At 37.4% G+C, this 18,134-nt stretch overlaps 1 protein-coding gene across 1 annotated transcript in view; it reads right to left on the bottom strand.

The window, feature by feature from the left end:
* Positions 1–18,134, bottom strand: part of FREM3 (FRAS1 related extracellular matrix 3) — a 75,704-nt gene that overhangs the window by 42,418 nt on the left and 15,152 nt on the right. Inside the window, exon 4 of the mRNA XM_063310723.1 lies at positions 1,868–2,014. Coding sequence (XP_063166793.1) covers positions 1,868–2,014 — 147 coding nt within the window. The remainder of the gene's footprint in view (positions 1–1,867; positions 2,015–18,134) is intronic.

Raw genomic sequence — 18,134 nt, 5'->3', positions numbered from 1 at the left:
AGACTCCACCATGGGGATAGGAGTCAGCAAAGTGGCTGTGTGGATTTGCCCAAAGCAGTCATATGCAAAAACAGTTACCCAACATTTGGAGTTCTCCACAACTGCTGATTTCCATAATTCCAAGTCAATGCTGCCTCTGTCTTCTTGGGCGGAAATTGCATGTTTGGGGATGCAGCTAAGGGACACCAAACTGAAGAAGGTCGCAGTATTTGTTCCTAAGATTCACTTCCATACTTTGAGCCTGAATGACTACAATGTTTGAGATCTACCCTGGCATCTCCTCTTCTCCAGTGGCGGACTAGAATGTTCGACTGGTTTATCTCAACGCTTCAAAAGCCCTGGTCAAGAAGCTTCAATGGTTCTCACTCACTTTGTTTTCCTGTTTCTTAGAGGAATTCACTGGACCACCGTTAACAAAAACTAACCAGGCACATTTGTCGTAGGTGGGAAAGCTGATGGATTTTTGAAAAGGTTAAACATTAACAATTAGCTGACTACAAACATGTCAGTAACATACTATGTTTCTTGTTTATTTTGCCTTAGGCCAGTATTTGTTGTTTTTGAAGGGGTCACATAACTCAATCAAGGAAAAACAGTAACAAATTGCTAGCATGTCCCTAGGTAACAGCATCCTCAAGTTAGAAAGAATTTTTTTTCTTTTTTTAATTTCTTTTAAAATACTAACAGGAAAAGGAAAAGGAAAAACCCACTAAGATAATTATAATGCGAATACATAAATTTTCAAAGAAAAAAAACCTAAACATAAGAAGTGCTTAAAAAGTAAAAAAATACAATAGAAAAAAGAAAAAAAGAAAAAATAATATATCATTGTAAGAATTAACAGTTACAATTCTATATATACTTACTTAATATACAGTAAATAATATTCAAGTACATATATATTAATTTCTAATACATTTATATAACCCAACTATCATTCTTTTTTTTTTTTAATCTACTGCATTTTGTATAAATGAGTTCCATATTTCATTATGCTTGTCCTACAAAATCTTCCAACAGGACTGGTGCATTAATCAAGAAGTACTGTAAATGTTTTTTTAAAAAAATCTAAATTAAAAAGAAGCAATTTCAGAAGTAAATGGTACAACCCAATATCAAAAATCCATGAATCTAAAGGGATTTCATAAAAATGTGCGTTTATAAAAATACTGTACAGGTAGTCTTACGACCATTCGTTTAACGATGGTTCAGAGTTACAATAACCTTGGAAAAAGTGCTGTATGATGTGCACTCACATTTATGACCACTGTACCACCTCCACGGTCACGTGATTGCAATTTGGGCACTTGGCAACCAGCTCACATTTACAACCAGTTGCAGGATCCTGTGGTCATGCAATCGCGATTTGTAACCTTTTTTGATGGTTTCTGGCAAAAAACATCCATTGGGAAAGCTGGATTCACTTAACAACCATTGTAAAAGTGGACATAAAATTGGATCTGGTCATGTGGTGAGTTGACTTACGACCACAATGACTTACGATGGAAATTCCGGTCCCAATTGTGGTCATAAGTGGAAGACTACCTGTACTATAAAGGATAAATCAATAGAGTTACTTAAGGCAGACTAATCTATAGCCAGAATGTCATTATATTAATGCCCTGTCGTTCATTTAGAAAGAGATCTAACATAAACAAATCTTTAAAATACATAATATCACATCAATAAACTTGCTACCATCCCCATTATATTTGTTGATATGATACTTTACACTATAAAAGTTTTTTTAAAAGTAATTTTATAGTGCCTACAATCTTTTGCCCAGGAAAACTACAAAATCACAAGCTCTGTATAACAGTTACATTGTTATATTTCTAATATTTCAGCACATTAAAACCATACTTACTAACAAATGAAGTTTCCCCTAGATATCCTCTACGTTTCAGGGTTACCTCTAGAACCTTGGAATCCTCATCTACAATGTAATATTCTTTTTCCAGTGAAATCCAAGCCCAGTTCAAATGGAAAGGTTGGCTCTTCAATCTGTTTCCTCCTAAAATTCAATTGAATAAATAGTTAATCTTATAGCATAAATAATCTGAAAGATTTCCAAAATCCTTTCAATATTCACACATAGGACGTGCATGATACACAATATGCATAAAACTGCACAAGTAAGAACAGTATTTCTTTGCTATAATACTGTGTACATGTGTTATATCAGGTTTCATTTTAATTGTGTCTTTTCCCCAGTAGACAAAAATACAATTATTTAAAGATGAAGAAAATAGAAAGACAACTCATGCTTGACTTCTAGCATTTAAATCAATCTGTTATTTATGATGCTGTGAATGAAAGTATTAATAATCTAAGAGATGAAATATTGATTTATATTAATATGTAATGATTAAGTAGCCTTAATAAATTGAGGAAGTCCATAAAAATCAAGTACTTCAAATTACCAAATCTTCATTAACTTCAGTAACTTATATGGTATGGAGTAGGAAATGCTTCAAAGAGAGACAGTTTGGTTACTGGTTAAGGGACCAGGCTAGAAACCGGGAGACGGTGAGTTCTAGTCCCGCCTTAGGCACAAAGCTGGCTGGGTGACTTTGATCCAGCCACTCTTTCTCTCACCCCTTGGAAGCAGACAATGGCAAACCACTTCTGAAATCTTGTCAAGAAAACTTCAGGGACTAGTCCAGGCAGTTGCCAGAGTCAACACTGACTTGAAAGCACAAAATAAAAAACAAAAAGCACTCCACAGTCTCATTTGGAAAAACAGAAATACTACCTGTTCATATTTTCAAACCAAGAGATTTGAGCATATAAAATATCACTCTGAACTCTTTTTTCTGATTACTTTTTCAAAAGAGAAAAATGCCAAAGGATAGTTTAAAATGCACCAAAATGTATATTTTTAAGATAAACAGAAAACTACCCTTTGTATTTTGCAAATCACCAGCAACTATTACCTCAGTAATGGCTGTTATTAAATGATTGATGCTTTTTCACTAAGTTAATATAATCGTTAAGTTTTATGAATTTTGCACTATGTAGCTATACATAGTGTTCATCAACTTGATATGTGCCTCCTTGGGATGATAGATTTTACATGCTTCTTGTGACATTTTTCTGCATTTTTCTTCTTCCAAAAAGAGAAAAAGAAAATGCAAGAAAATCATACTGAGCTTCAATAAAAGCAAAGACATGTGTGCTCAGTTTTTAATGTCTTTTATACACTCCTTTTCTCCCTGCATTTTGTTTCTTTACTCAAAAATGTTAGACCACAAGGAGAAAAGAACAGTAAAAATAGAAATGATATTTAAACATTTATTCTGAACATTGTTTAAAACGTATCACAGATATCGCACTCAAATATGTGTGTGTGTGTGTGTGTGTGCGTAGAGAGAGAGAGAGAGACTGCTTATTTTTGCTGATACACTTCTCAGTGTACAGTATCCCCATTCCAGGATTATTTTAAATAACCAGGATTATTTAAATAACCTCATCTTTAATTGATCACAGCTGCCCACAAGCTTCATGAATGGCTCTCAGACCCTTGTAGCATGGCTATGAATTACAGCCACCCATTTCCACATTCAGTTGAAAACTTCCAACTACAAGAAATGCATGCTCATTTACAAGAAGTAAAATGCCACAAGAATTCTATCTCACACAAGATTAGCAGTGGAGGAACTGGATCCTATTAATAATGGCCTAAGACAATCTTCAAAGATTAAATTTTTATCTTACTCGTTATTCCTGCTTGCAAGAGCTCATTAAGAAACTATGCAATATTCCTTTCGACAACAAACTGATCAGCAAATAAAACTAGGTGAACTATAATTATAAAGCAAAAGGGAACTAATTCTAATTTTGATAACGGAAATGGAAAATTTGCAGCTGACTAGGATCCAGTTACAAATGAGAAGCTACATGTCTATCTTTCAACTGTACGGAGGTCCAGATTAGATGAGCAAAGTGTGACTCAGTATGTTCATGACTATTAGTTCCTTTGGGAACACTTTAAAGCAAACATAACTTTTCCTGGGATTACATACCAGCTGTGAAGGACAGCTGCCAGGACCCAGGAAAAGACACAGATGCTCTTGAGAGTCCTGTGTGCACATCCATATAATCCTGTGTGCTATATCTGATCTGAATCACATTTTGCCCTTTAATTTGGATCTCTTAACAGACCCAGTATAAATATATTTGTTTTCCTTTATATGAAAAATACACACATAGTGGAGGTGAAGGTAATTAGGGATCTGTGAAAATGAAATGCCTTGCCTCATATAAACATTAACACTTTCTGCTAATTGAAAGCTACCACAAATGGTCAAAGTGACTGCTTTAATCTCAATAGCTGGACAGGGAAAAAAGATCAAATTCTCAAGTAGCCTTCAAGATCAGTATTTACCATCACATATTTTGGTCAAACAAATGGGTGAGTTCCATCATAGCTGTCCTGCTCACCTTCATTCATGAATAGATAGTTCGTGATTTTTATACCTTGCCTCAGTCTGAAGCTCTGAATGGTTTACAGTAAAGCAAATACATAAAAAGAACATCATGAAACTGATCAACCCACTACAGAATGAATGTCCATAAACAACAGGATTAAAAGCACAATGAAATAAAGTTGTTTTAACTGTTTTGCAAAATGCCATGAGGGATGGTGCTGCATAGACTTCCAGGGGAGATGAATTCCAGAGCATGGGTGTAGCTACAGAAAAGGCCTTCAGCCTATTTCACATCCCTCATATTTCTTGCAGAGGGGTGGCATCTCAAAGGCCTTCTTGAAATGTTTGTATTGGACAGATTCAATCCTGGCAAGATGGGACTGGATATATCCTGTCAGTGTGCTGTATAAAGCTTGATAACCAGAACTTTGCATTGGTAACCAGTGGCACAATTTTAAAATTGGTGTTATCCTGCAATGTGATAGAGTTAATTTATTGACCAGTTGTAGCTTCTAGGCCATATCCAAAGGCTACCCCATGTAAAGGATGTTACAGTAATCCAACCATGTTTTGCTCACTATGAATATTACTTAGCTTCTTTGACTACTGTATATAGCTATAGTCTTAATGCTTTAATTTGCACAGCAAGCACAAAGCCATAGAAGAAATGTCACCCACTTGTTATACAAGGAGAATGCATCCTGAAAGACTCCCAGATAAATTCCAAGGCAATTATTTTTCAAGAAAAAATGGTTAGATTCTCTTATGACACCAATAGAAAGGAATGTAATCACTTACAAAGTTCTGTTCAAACCAAACCACTCTTTTCAGTGTGTCCAGATGCAAAAATACAGGATATACAATAAAGTAAGAACTGATTTAGATTCTAAATAATTGCATTCATATGATCTTAACATTAAAACTTGGCAGCATTTCAAGCAGCTATTTTTCAGAATTAAAAAAGCAAACTGAATTTTAACCAATTGAGAATGATAGTGAGGCTACATCCTTGTAATATGCAGCCTTTAAGATTACAACAGATACACGATTAAAAATAGCTGTGATACATAATGAATGCTTTGCTTGGCTATTTGGGTACCCTAATGCATCACATTATTCAAAACTGTTTAATGTTCACAGTTGCTGGAAAATGTTACTATTTTAACATGCACACTTACAATTGTAGATTAACACATTCCTTTATATATGGGCTACACAGTGAAGCAGGGATTAGAGAGATTATTTATTAATAATAGCAAACTGAGTTACCGTAAACTGTAACCATATATAAAGAATTCATACTATCATGCTTTCAGATTTTAAACACAGGGCACAAGGTTATGTTTTTTCAGAAATTAATTGACTGATCAAGTTGCAAAGTACACATTTCACCATTCTCTCTGCTCTCCCAATATCCCCTCCCTTAAATCACAGGCTTGTACTTTGTGCCTTTCAACAGAAGCTGAAAGTTACAATGAACTGCTTAGAAAGATATTTGAATTTTAAAAAAATATATTACTGTTCATTCAAATAATTTCAAGGTACATATCCTATCTTATCATCTTGGTCTCCTATTTCAGTTTCATACATGCTGTTTCTTCAAGGAATGGTTTCTGTTTTATTTTCAAGTGTTTTCTTCCATTCTTCTTCTAATAATTCATACAGAGCAAAGAAACTATATAAATAGTAGCAGGAATCAAAATGAAAGTGTCAGGTTCAAAGGTCCAACTTCCAAATTACAATATACAACATGGTGTTTGATACTGCCACATGTCCAATTCAATTAGCTTATGCTTAGATTAATGTAGCACATAATTTCTAGGGCTGTCCTTGAAAAATGTCCATAAACTTAATCAAGTACAAAATTCTACTGATTTATGCTGTGCATTTTACAGATCATCATATACTGGTCTTGAAACAGCTGCATATGTTTCCAGTTTGTTTCCAGGCATACTTGAAGAACCTGGCACTTACCCATTATACTCTAGTCTAAGAACTTGAAGCAGATGCCCGGAATACCAATATATAAACCTCTTCAAAATCACCATTCATCAAAACATTGTGTCATGATCACCGTTGCGATACTTGTGACATCGCAACGGCTCGCATGACAATACAGGGAAATGGGTCCCTGGCAGATTAAGGCAAAGGCAACTATGAAACACAAAGGAAAGCAACAGGTGCAGGAAACTAAGTAACAACCAAGACTGGCGGCACGGAAAACAGTGATACAAAGTTGCCAACAAGCAATTGACTAAACAACAAGAGAGGCGCGCCCGAGCTGTCAAAGGATTAAGAGCCTGATCGCCCGGCAATGAATCATTACCATTCAGGAAGGTGATCGAGGCGACGCCTGGGGCACAGGGGGGCTTAACGACCTCTCACCTGACAGGGACGAAACCGGTGGGACTCGTGGGACGCACCTGGAATAAGGTGGGGTGGAGCGCTGACCGGAGCGGGCTATTTAAATCCCATTCCGGCGCACTCCCCTCACTCTCAGCTTTTTAAAGGCATGCACTCTGTTCCTCAATAAAGCCAGAACCTAAGCCTACGCTAGCGTCTGTGTCTTTACTGGATCGCAGGCAGAGCCTGACACATTGATACATATTCCACCTCCTATTGATATCCAGTAGCTTCCTAAAATATTTTAGTAGCAGAAAATGTATACAGCCCCCCATTTGGGAGGTAAAACAATACATACAAAGACCATAAAAACCCCCATAACCCATTAAAATAATACAGTTCAAGAAAAAAGGCACCACATAAAAATTCCTAAAGACACACAGATATTGGGCTCCCCTAACGTCTTGACCCTAGCACTAGAAGGATAAGCCTAGTTTTAACAACCTTCTGGAAGACCAAGAGTGTTATAGCCATCTGAATCTCAAGGGGAAGCTGTTCCACAGGACAAGTATTCCTTCGTCCTACAAGATGGCACTGTTTGATAGAGGGAACCTGGAGCATGCCTACCTTGTCAGATCTGGTGGAAAAGGCAGACACTCTCAGACATAGATGGTTTCACAAGTAACCTGGCCCCATATCATATAGGGCTTTCATGGTGATAACCAGCACTCTGAATTGCACCTGGAAGTATACAGGCAACCAATACACCTTTAGCAGCAGCGGTGTTACACATCTGAACTTTGAAGCACCCAAGACTGTGGACGCTGTTGCATTCTGCATCAGTTAAAGCTTCCAGGTGCTATTAGAGGGCAGCCCAATCTAGAGTGTGCTGCAGTAATCTAGCCAGGAAGCAACTGTGTGACAAAGTGACATGTGTGACAATGATCAGAATCTCCCAGTCTAGGAACGGAGGCAACTGGTAAATAATCATCACAGTGAAAATATTAGGAAGATTAAATTAGTCACCTAATTGTTTTATAGACAGCTGGTAAAGACACATTGATTCAAACTTAGTGTGCTATGTGAACCTAGTCACTGCAGTTTATAAGCCATGTTTTATGATTTAGCAGATTCTGGTTTATTCAATGAAAGGTAATTAAATAAATAATTGTTTAGCATAATGATCAAACTTATGCAATAAGTAAACTAATAGGATGGCAAAAGACACTGATGGTATTTAAATTAAAATTCCCATATGCTATAGCCAACAGTGGGCAATAAAAGTGTACTCCAAGTTGCTTAATGGAATTAAAATATCCTCAAAATAGCATCTAATAATAGTAACAGACATGCCAGGTCTTTGCCTTGGCCTCAGATATATATGACAATCTACTATTTTACAGAAAGAGCTTCTTATTTTTTTTAACATAAGAAATATATGAAACCTGTCAAGACAGAAAGGACAATCGCATTTGTTGTTGTTTATTCGTTTAGTCGCTTCTGACTCTTCGTGACTTCATGGACCAGCCCACGCCAGAGCTTCCTGTCGGCTGTCAACACCCCCAGCTCCCCCAGGGACGAGTCCATCACCTCTAGAATATCATCCATCCATCTTGCCCTTGGTCGGCCCCTCTTCCTTTTGCCTTCCACTCTTCCTAGCATCAGCATCTTCTCCAGGGTGTCCTGTCTTCTCATGATGTGGCCAAAGTATTTCAGTTTTGCCTTTAATATCATTCCCTCAAGTGAGCAGTCTGGCTTTATTTCCTGGAGGATGGACTGGTTGGATCTTCTTGCAGTCCAAGGCACTCTCAGAATTTTCCTCCAACACCACAGTTCAAAAGCATCGATCTTCCTTTTCTCAGCCTTCCTTATGGTCCAGCTCTCGCAGCCATACGTTACAACGGGGAACAGCATTGCTTTAACTATGCGGGCCTTTGTTGTCAGTGTGATGTCTCTGCTCTTAACTATTTTATCGAGATTTGTCATTGCTCTTCTCCCAAGGATTAAGCGTCTTCTGATTTCCTGACTGCAGTCAGCATCTGCAGTAATCTTTGCACCTAGGAATACAAAGTCTTCCACTGCTTCTACATTTTCTCCCTCTATTTGCCAGTTATCAATCAAGCTGGTTGCCATAATCTTGGTTTTTTGAGGTTTAGCTGCAAGCCAGCTTTTGCACTTTCTTCTTTCACCTTCATCATAAGGCTCCTCAGTTCCTCTTCACTTTCAGCCATCAAAGTGGTATCATCTGCATATCTGAGATTGTTAATGTTTCTTCCAGAGATTTTAACTCCAGCCTTGGATTCCTCAAGCCCAGCTTGTCGCATGATGTGTTCTGCATACAAGTTGAATAGGTAGGGTGAGAGTATACAGCCCTGCCGTACTCCTTTCCCAATCTTAAACCAGTCCGTTGTTCCGTGGTCTGTTCTTACTGTTGCTACTTGGTCGTTATACAGATTCTTCAGGAGGCATACAAGATGACTTGGTATCCCCATACCACTAAGAACTTGCCACAATTTGTTATGGTCCACAGAGTCAAAGGCTTTAGAATAGTCAATAAAACAGAAATAGATGTTTTTCTGAAACTCCCTGGCTTTTTCCATTATCCAGCGGATATTGGCAATTTGGTCTCTAGTTCCTCTGCCTTTTCTAAAGCCAGCTTGTACATCTGGCAATTCTCGCTCCATGAACTGCTGAAGTCTACCTTGAAGGATCTTGAGCATTACCTTACTGGCATGTGAAATGAGTGCCACTGTTCGATAGTTTGAACATTCTGTAGTGTTCCCTTTTTTTGGTATGGGGATATAAGTTGATTTTTTCCAATCTGATGGCCATTCTTGTGTTTTCCAAATTTGCTGGCATATAGCATGCATTACCTTGACAGCATCATCTTGCAAGATTTTGAACAGTTCAGCTGGGATGCCATCATCTCCTGCTGCCTTGTTATTAGCAATGCTTCTTAAGGCCCACTCAACCTCACTCTTCAGGATGTCTGGCTCTAGCTCACTGACCACACCGTCAAAGCTATCCCCGATATTGTTATCCTTCCTATATAGGTCTTCTGTATATTCTTGCCACCTTTTCTTGATCTCTTCTTCTTCTGTTAGGTCTTTGCCATCTTTGTTTTTGATCATACCCATTTTGGCCTGGAATTTACCTCCGATGTTTCTAATTTTCTGGAAGAGGTCTCTTGTCCTTCCTATTCTATTGTCTTCTTCCACTTCCACGCATTGCTTGTTTAAAAATAATTCCTTATCTCTTCTGGCTAACCTCTGGAATTTTGCATTTAATTGGGCATATCTCCCCCTATCACTGTTGCCTTTTGCTTTCCTTCTTTCTTGGGCTACTTCTAGTGTCTCAGCAGACAGCCATTTTGCCTTCTTGGTTTTCTCTTTCTTTGGGATGTATTTTGTTGCCGCCTCCTGAACAATGCTGCGAACTTCTGTCCATAGTTCTTCCGGGACCCTATCTACTAAGTCCAGTCCCTTAAATCGATTCTTCACCTCCACTGCATATTCCTTAGGAATATTAGTGAGCTCATATCTAGCTGATCTGTGAGTCTTCCCTAATCTCTTTAGTCTGATCCTAAATTGTGCAAGAAGAAGTTCGTGATCTGAACTACAGTCAGCTCCAGGTCTTGTTTTTACCGACTGTACAGATGTCCGCCACCTTTGGCTGCAAAGGATGTAGTCAATCTGATTTCGGTGTTGTCCATCTGGGGAAGTCCATGTATAAAGCCGTCTCTTAGGTTGTTGGAAGAGAGTGTTTGTTATGCAGAGTGAATTTGTCTTGGCAAAATTCTATCAGCCTATGTCCTGCTTCGTTTTGTTCTCCCAGGCCATACTTACCTGTAATCCCAGGTGTCATTTGACTGCCCACCTTAGCATTCCAGTCTCCTGTGATGAAAATAACATCTCTTTTAGGCGTGTTGTCCAGTAGGTGCTGCAGATCCTCATAGAACTGCTCTACTTCAGCTTCTTCAGCATTTGTGGTTGGGGCGTATATTTGGATCACTGTGATGTTAGATGGCTTGCCCTGAATTCGAATTGAGATCATTCTGTCGTTTTTTGGATTGTATCCAAGCACTGCTTTAGCCACTTTACTATTAATTATGAAGGCTACTCCATTTCTTCTGTGGTCCTCTTGTCCACAGTAGTAGATCTGGTGGTCATTTGATGTGAAGTGGCCCATTCCAGTCCATTTCAGTTCACTGACGCCCAAAATGTCTATCTTTAATCTTGACATCTCACCAATAACCACATCCAATTTGCCCTGGCTCATAGATCTTACATTCCAGGTTCCAATGGTGTGTTTATCCTTAGAACATCGGATTCACCGTTCACCACCAGCACCATCGGCCGCTAGCCGTCCTTTCGGCTTTGAGCTAGCTGCGTCATCACGTCTGGGGCTAGTTGAACTCATCCTCTGTTCCTCCCCAGTAGCATTTTGACCATCTTCCGACCTGGGGGTCTCATCTTGCGATGGTATACCGACATATCTCTGGTTGTACTGATCCATTTAGTTTTCATGGCAAGAATACTGGGGTGGGTTGCCATTACCTTCCCCAGGGATCGCATTTAGTCTGACCTCTCTCTCATGACCTTCCCGTCTTGGGTGGCCCTTCACGGTTTAGCTCATGGCATCATTGAGGTGCTCAAGTTCCAGCACCACGACAAGGTAACGATCCTTTGCTAAATCATATTTAAAACAAAGTATTTCAAGTAAGACATTGTTCACTGTTAGGCACAAACAACCTGGAACAGTTCTGAGCTCACCAGGCACATTCAGTAACAGAGGGTCCAAGAGCAATATATCTAAAAGGGACCAGGAAAGGTCAATGCACAAATTGTGGCAAAAGTGACTTTAATAATTGAAGAGAAGATTAATAAAACTGTATTTTTTAAGAGGAAGGGCCACATTTATATTTTGAATGTTTTGTTGGGGGAAATTACATTCCAAAATCGGGGCAGGACCAGGACAAGCAAATGGCATGGCTTAGCTAAAAAACAGATTTAATTTAATGTACATTTAATTTCAGCTTAATTAATTAATGTGATTATTTTCCTGAATATTTAATAGTTCTTTCTTTCTGTCAAATTAAAAATTACAGTTTGGTGATAGCTATTAGAGGGGCTCTGAGAGACAACCAAGACTTTGGAAGCCACATATAAACCTGGGACTGCAGGTTGAGCATTCAAACCCTATAAGATAAAGCCATCTGCCCCATTTACAGACATCCCTAGCTGTGGGTGAGCTTCTTGCCCATGATGCAATCCTTTTTCAGTCAGGTTATGTATGAATGAAACAATTACCCTGTTGGTTGTATAGATGTTTCTTTCCCAATCCTTGAACCTCCTTCTCAGGTCCATAGTCCTTAGTTCAGAACTCAGGCCCAAAAGAAACATGGATCACCTTCCTTACTCAGAGTCAGTTAACGTTACAATGATATTCCCTGTGCCTCCCCTGTACTACTTCTGTTTTTCATCAGTATTACATACTTTACCAGTTGAGAACCACTGATGCAGATCACTAACTGGAAGCAGTTTTCCCAGACCTAGAGGGTGATGCCAAGAACTCAACATTTAATTCTTTTGGTCCCTTCCTCAAATGATTACTCTGACTGGCAGTGAGCCTCAGGCACAGGTATTTTTCCTCATTCCTATCCATCTGTCTGTTGCTAATAGATAATTTTGGGGCTTGCAAAGCATGTAAGTCTAAGGTATAGTCTTCCCTCAAAATAGGTGTACTCATATTAATTACACCACAGAGGAAGTGATTCCTTGCCAGGTTGTCAACTGCAACATTTCACAGCTTAAGGAGACTTAATAATTGCTCTCAAGCATGTATGTAAACATTATGGCAGTATATTAATGGTTACATAAATACATAAGAATAAGGAGACCATAGCACTACAATTACCCTTCAACAATATGCTGTGAAATTTAATTGTTTGGAAATAAGAAGCATGTTATATTAAATAAGGAAAGTTTTGATTGCAGCAAAAACGAGTGGCACACCATGATGTTGAGACAATAATGTCCTTGGCACTGCTTCTTTGAGAACCTTCCCAAGTCATCTGCACATGTATGCATACCCAGATGATTCTTTCTCCTGGATTGACAGTAAAGCATGACGAGACGACATGGTAGCCTTGAAATGAGCATGGGGAGTCTTTGGAAAGCCTTTGCCCAGGAAATTCGAGGAATGCTGCTTTCCTGGTGGCATTGACACAAACAGAGTTTCCAAGGAAGGGAGGCCATTGGCATACCAGGTGAATTTTGGAAACTAAGCAGCTTGGGACAGATAGAGAAGCTTTTCTTTCCTATTTTATGTACATGGTTTCAGTCAGGATCTCCACCCAAGTGCTTATTTTAGTGAAAAAATTGTCAGAGTCAGCATTTACTATACCTTTAGTATTACATCCAAGTGAACCATTACATTTATGGGTTTCTATGTCAGCTGTTACAGATTATGTGTGTCAGTTGCTATGATTTAAACTAAGAATGGGCAAAGAGAAGATAACATGAGGAAAGCTAATTTTCTCTCTCTCTCTCTCTCTCTCTCTCTCTTTCTGTGTATATATGTATGTATACAGAGTGTGTGTGTGTGGAAACAATACTGAGGCTACGATGCAGGGGGTAGAGCCTCAGAGAAGGGTTTCCTTTCTCTGAAGCTCCAAACACCAACTTCATCCAAATTGTTAGAATGCATGCAGGGGCAATCCTGTTCAGATGAGATGTGCTACCCCATATTAGAATATTGGACAAGGATCGTAGAGACTGTGATGCAACCATCTAATTAACCATAAAGCTCATTTAGAGCCACTAATATTTATATGGATTTCTATTCAAGTAACATTGCTTAAGATCCCAGTCTTTAGCCAGAAATTCTTAACTTTTTGATATTGCTAACATGAGAATAATGGTTCTTTGACTATCTTTTATTTCTCACATTACTTTAGGAAATGATATTACTTTACACATAATTTAAAAATATAAGATAAAACATTATTATTTCTATTTGTCCAAATGAATATCAGTCTGGTTGAATGGATGTTGACTCCATGTGGAGGTATCTCCATACAAAGTATACTGTTCTAAGTAGGGCAGTCTTTTGCAAAAAAAAGGATATTATTATTATTATTTTACTGTATAAGTACAAACTATGAGATACCAGTTCAAGATTCAGAATATAGTTATGACCTTCTCAGAATGGCAGTGCAAAACTATGCTAATGTGAATTAATTATGATCCACATTATTTTGGGTTAGTCTGAGCAGTCCAGGAATTATGCTTATAAATAGAAAGGAATGCAGATGATTTTCACCAAATTGTCTTCCCTTCATAATCTTCAAAACTCTTCTGATCTGTTCCCTAATCCTTTGGGACAGATTGGGAGGATGTGGGAAGAGGAACACAAGGAAGGAAGGAAGGAAGGAAGGAAGGAAGGAAGGAAGGAAGGAAGGAAGGAAGGAAGGGGGGATCAACACAATTCACCATTGATCTTCCATCTGTGGTATTATTTCAGTTGATCAAATGTCTCCCACCACAGAAAACCAATCCATGGTCAATGAGTATTCAGGGATTAATTTAGTTGAGAAATAAATCAACTCACATTATTATAGCATGATGGAAATCTATAAAGAATGCCTAGTAGACAAGATAGTTTCCTTTCTTAAACTAACAATAGGACAATTTTAAAATGTACTGTTTGTGAAATAATTACATCACTTATGTTTTAAGGCTTAGGTTTGTCAGTCTTGGAGTATATAATTGCTTGGGAAAAAATAATGGCAGATATCAAAATAATATATTATGCTTTAACCCTGTATGAATATTTTTAGGTCTGGTGTAGCTTTAAAGAGCAATAATTTATAAGGCATGATAACTGCAGAGTATTTCTTAGAAGCAGGATTTCTATGTGTTAAGTAGACATACATCATTAAAGTATGTTAGAGTTTGACTATTCATGTTAGACAATGTTGTAAGACCTTTATTTGTAAAATAAAATTTGGACTGCCAACAGTGGGTCCCACCTTGTGGAAAAGCATAATGAAAAGCCAAAAAGTTTCCATATTTGGGCAAGAGGTAGAATTGGAGACGTGCAGGTGGAGGGGTTACCAAATGAGGGTACTGAGGGCTTATTCAGCAGTCTCAGCTGGTATCTGCGTCTGGATTATCTAGATTGCAAAGTTTCCTATGTTTCATTGCAGTTAGATTTAAGTATAATGTAATCAAAATTACTTTTTGGCTTTGCCTTACCCATTACTTTTTTGGGAGTGGGGTCTTGCATACCACTCAAAGGCCAAGTGGAGCCCTTGGCTGAGATAAAGATGTGCTCTAGTAATTTGCTGAACTAGTACTAATAAAAAAAATCATGAACTAATTCAAGCTTTAAAAATGCTGTATTATTTAGAGAAGCCCATGCGCAAAGGAGATACAGACAATCTGCTGAAGTACAGGAAGGAAAAAGAGACTGGAGCTGTCGTTCTGCTGCAAATAACTCTTGCCAAAACAACAGTGAGAATCAAGGTTTAGCATTATCACCAGCATACACCAATTTCCTTTAACAGTCAATCCCCCCCACCCCTTGTTGTTACTTGTCTGTTCTTTCACTGCCTGTTCTTTGAGTGGAATACTATACTGTGTAGCAAATTATTCTCCGGCCTGTTGAAGAATTTATATTGTCGTCACACTCCTGGAACTATTCAAGTTCTTAGAGACTTATAAATAGCTAAGTATTCTTAAAATGAATTTATTTTTATACCCTACATTCATTTCAGTTGAATACACTAGGCTGGCACCTACATAATGGTGTTTGTCATATTTTTCCAAGGCCTAAAGCTTTATTTTAAAGGCACTTACTGTGTTTATTATGTGTCTATATACTCTTACATTAATATATCACTGTGCATGTATACAAATTGGATCATTTTTCCACATTCTTGATTAGCAATCTTTAGACTTCCTAGGAGTACAATAATTTGAAAATGTCTGATTTATATAATGATATATGTTTGAAAATATGATAGTATCTCAAACAACCCTGTAAGTGCTTATAAATTCACCAAATAAATTTGGAAGCTCAGATATTAATTGTAAGCATGGATAGTGACAATGGGAAAAATAATTGCTAATTCATTATTTGTGATTGCTTATATTTGGTAGGAAGCCACTGAAATTGTAGGTAATTTTGTTATCAAATTATCAGTGCACTCAGGAAAAAATTCATCTGCATTTTAGTCTTAAGGATTCATGTAACCTGTGATATGCTTCCATCACAGCTCCAGCATTATCCAGCGAGAACAAATAAACACATTATTTTTGTTATTAGCATACAGCAGTTCTGCAATGATGTCAGGTAGCTGAAGCATCACCAACTCTAAATGAATCTTTTACAATGTCCATAAGAATATAAGAAGGCACCTGTACTGGATCATACCAAAAGCCAATCAGGCAGTCATCTCGTAATCTTGCCATAGTAACCTGTTAATTCTATATTCTGGGTCTATAAACCCAGCTGCTAGCTTTGGATGTCCATAATTCTGAACATTCTTGCAAGATTGGTTTCTAGATATGTTTTTACTACCTCCAGATTAAATGCTTCTTCCAAGGGAGTTTGGTTCCTTCAGAAAAGAACTTTTTCCCATCAGGAGAAAGTACCAGAAATGCAGACTATAGAGCCAAGACAGAATATTGGACATCTCTTATTTGGTATTACTATTAAAAGATCTATCTGGAAGTCAGAAAATGTTTATTGTAAATTATATCTGGACACAATTGTTTTAAATTCAAGGAAAACACTTTTGAATATTAAAAACAATGGGCAACGTGCTATTTTTCACCTTTGTGCTTCTAAACAATTCAATTAAATCCTTTCAAAAAAAGTATGTCTACTTGGAAAGAGGACTGAAATTGTGATACTGATGAATGCAATAGACATCTAGTATATGAACCAATCTACTCTCTATCAGGAAGAATTCTATAATAACAAAGGTAATGCATAAAGCAAGTATGTGAAAACTTTCCCTTAAAACTATAAAAACTCTTGATTCTAAGAGACCCTTGGGTGGCCATCAGTACAATAGTCTCTGACATCTTCCTAATCCTTACAGTACTTCTACCAAAATCAGAGAATTGATCTGACAACACTGCTTGAAAGACTAATGCCACTTGAGCAAGTTCCAGTGTGTTAATTAGAGGGAACCATTTCAGTCATGTGTTTAACCTATTTCCAGAAATAACTAGAAATATAACTTTTACTGGCTTGTCACGGGTATAGTTTCACACAGATGTGGGCATATGCTGCAACTTTTACACCTAGCTAAACAACCATTATCAATAGGAAGCAGACAAAATATTGAAACTGGAAGCAAAGATAAATGCTATTTTTGTCCTTCCTGATGGATGGTTTTATTTATTTATTCTTTCATTTTTCTATGGCCACCATCTCAACAAGCGACATTATAAAATGTCTTTCCCAGGCATTAGCAACATTTTAGGAGTATCCTCAAATTGTTTCAGATTTCATTATTATTACCCCTTAGATTTTGCATGGTATTTTGGTAGATTTCCATAATTTTTAAAAATGTGTATATATAATGCAAGGATGCTGTCCAGTCATACTGTATAGCCTAAAGATTAATGCCCAGAAAACTGAAATTAAGCAAATTCTGTTGTACTAATTTCTTTTCATATTTCATATTTATAGAAAGACACTCCACAGAGATTTAGAATTCATGAATCAAAATGGTGAGACCAAAATGGTTAAGTCATCTACCAAACACTGCACAAATATAACAGGAAGGAGGATGATATTTTATAGTGCCTGAACAATAAATGATGTTGGGAGATGCTATACATCACCAGTGGGGAAATGGCTAGTAAGAATTAAAGTATTAATTGTTATCAACACTCCCTAGTTTTAGGATGTTACTGAGTAGATATATGGAAAGTTGTACAATTCCATAAATGAAGAACATTCCCATTATGTTACAAAATGAGATGTACAGTACATAGGAAGGATACATGAAGAGTATATTTCAAGTAAATCTATGGTAAAAAGCCCATTTGCTATATTTACATTAGACCTACATGATGATCTTTAATAATAGCAAAAAACATACAGATCCTCAAGTAAACAAACAATCCCAAAATCCTGAGGATCCTGGGACCCTCAAAATAACCTGAAACTATATAAAAGAATATATTAAACAAAGAATTCCATTTACCAGACTAAATATTCACATAAAAATTATTAGCTGAACTTAATAGTACACTGGGCACAGCATGTTTTTAAAAATGTGGTGAAGTGATGATGACCTAGAAAGAAGAGCTTCTGTTCCACATGCACACATCCAGTCAA

Source organism: Candoia aspera, chromosome 8 (genome assembly GCF_035149785.1).
Source record: "Candoia aspera isolate rCanAsp1 chromosome 8, rCanAsp1.hap2, whole genome shotgun sequence".
NCBI lineage: Eukaryota > Metazoa > Chordata > Lepidosauria > Squamata > Boidae > Candoia > Candoia aspera.
Note: the sequence above shows the minus strand (reverse complement) of the source record. Positions and strands in the feature narration are given on the sequence as shown.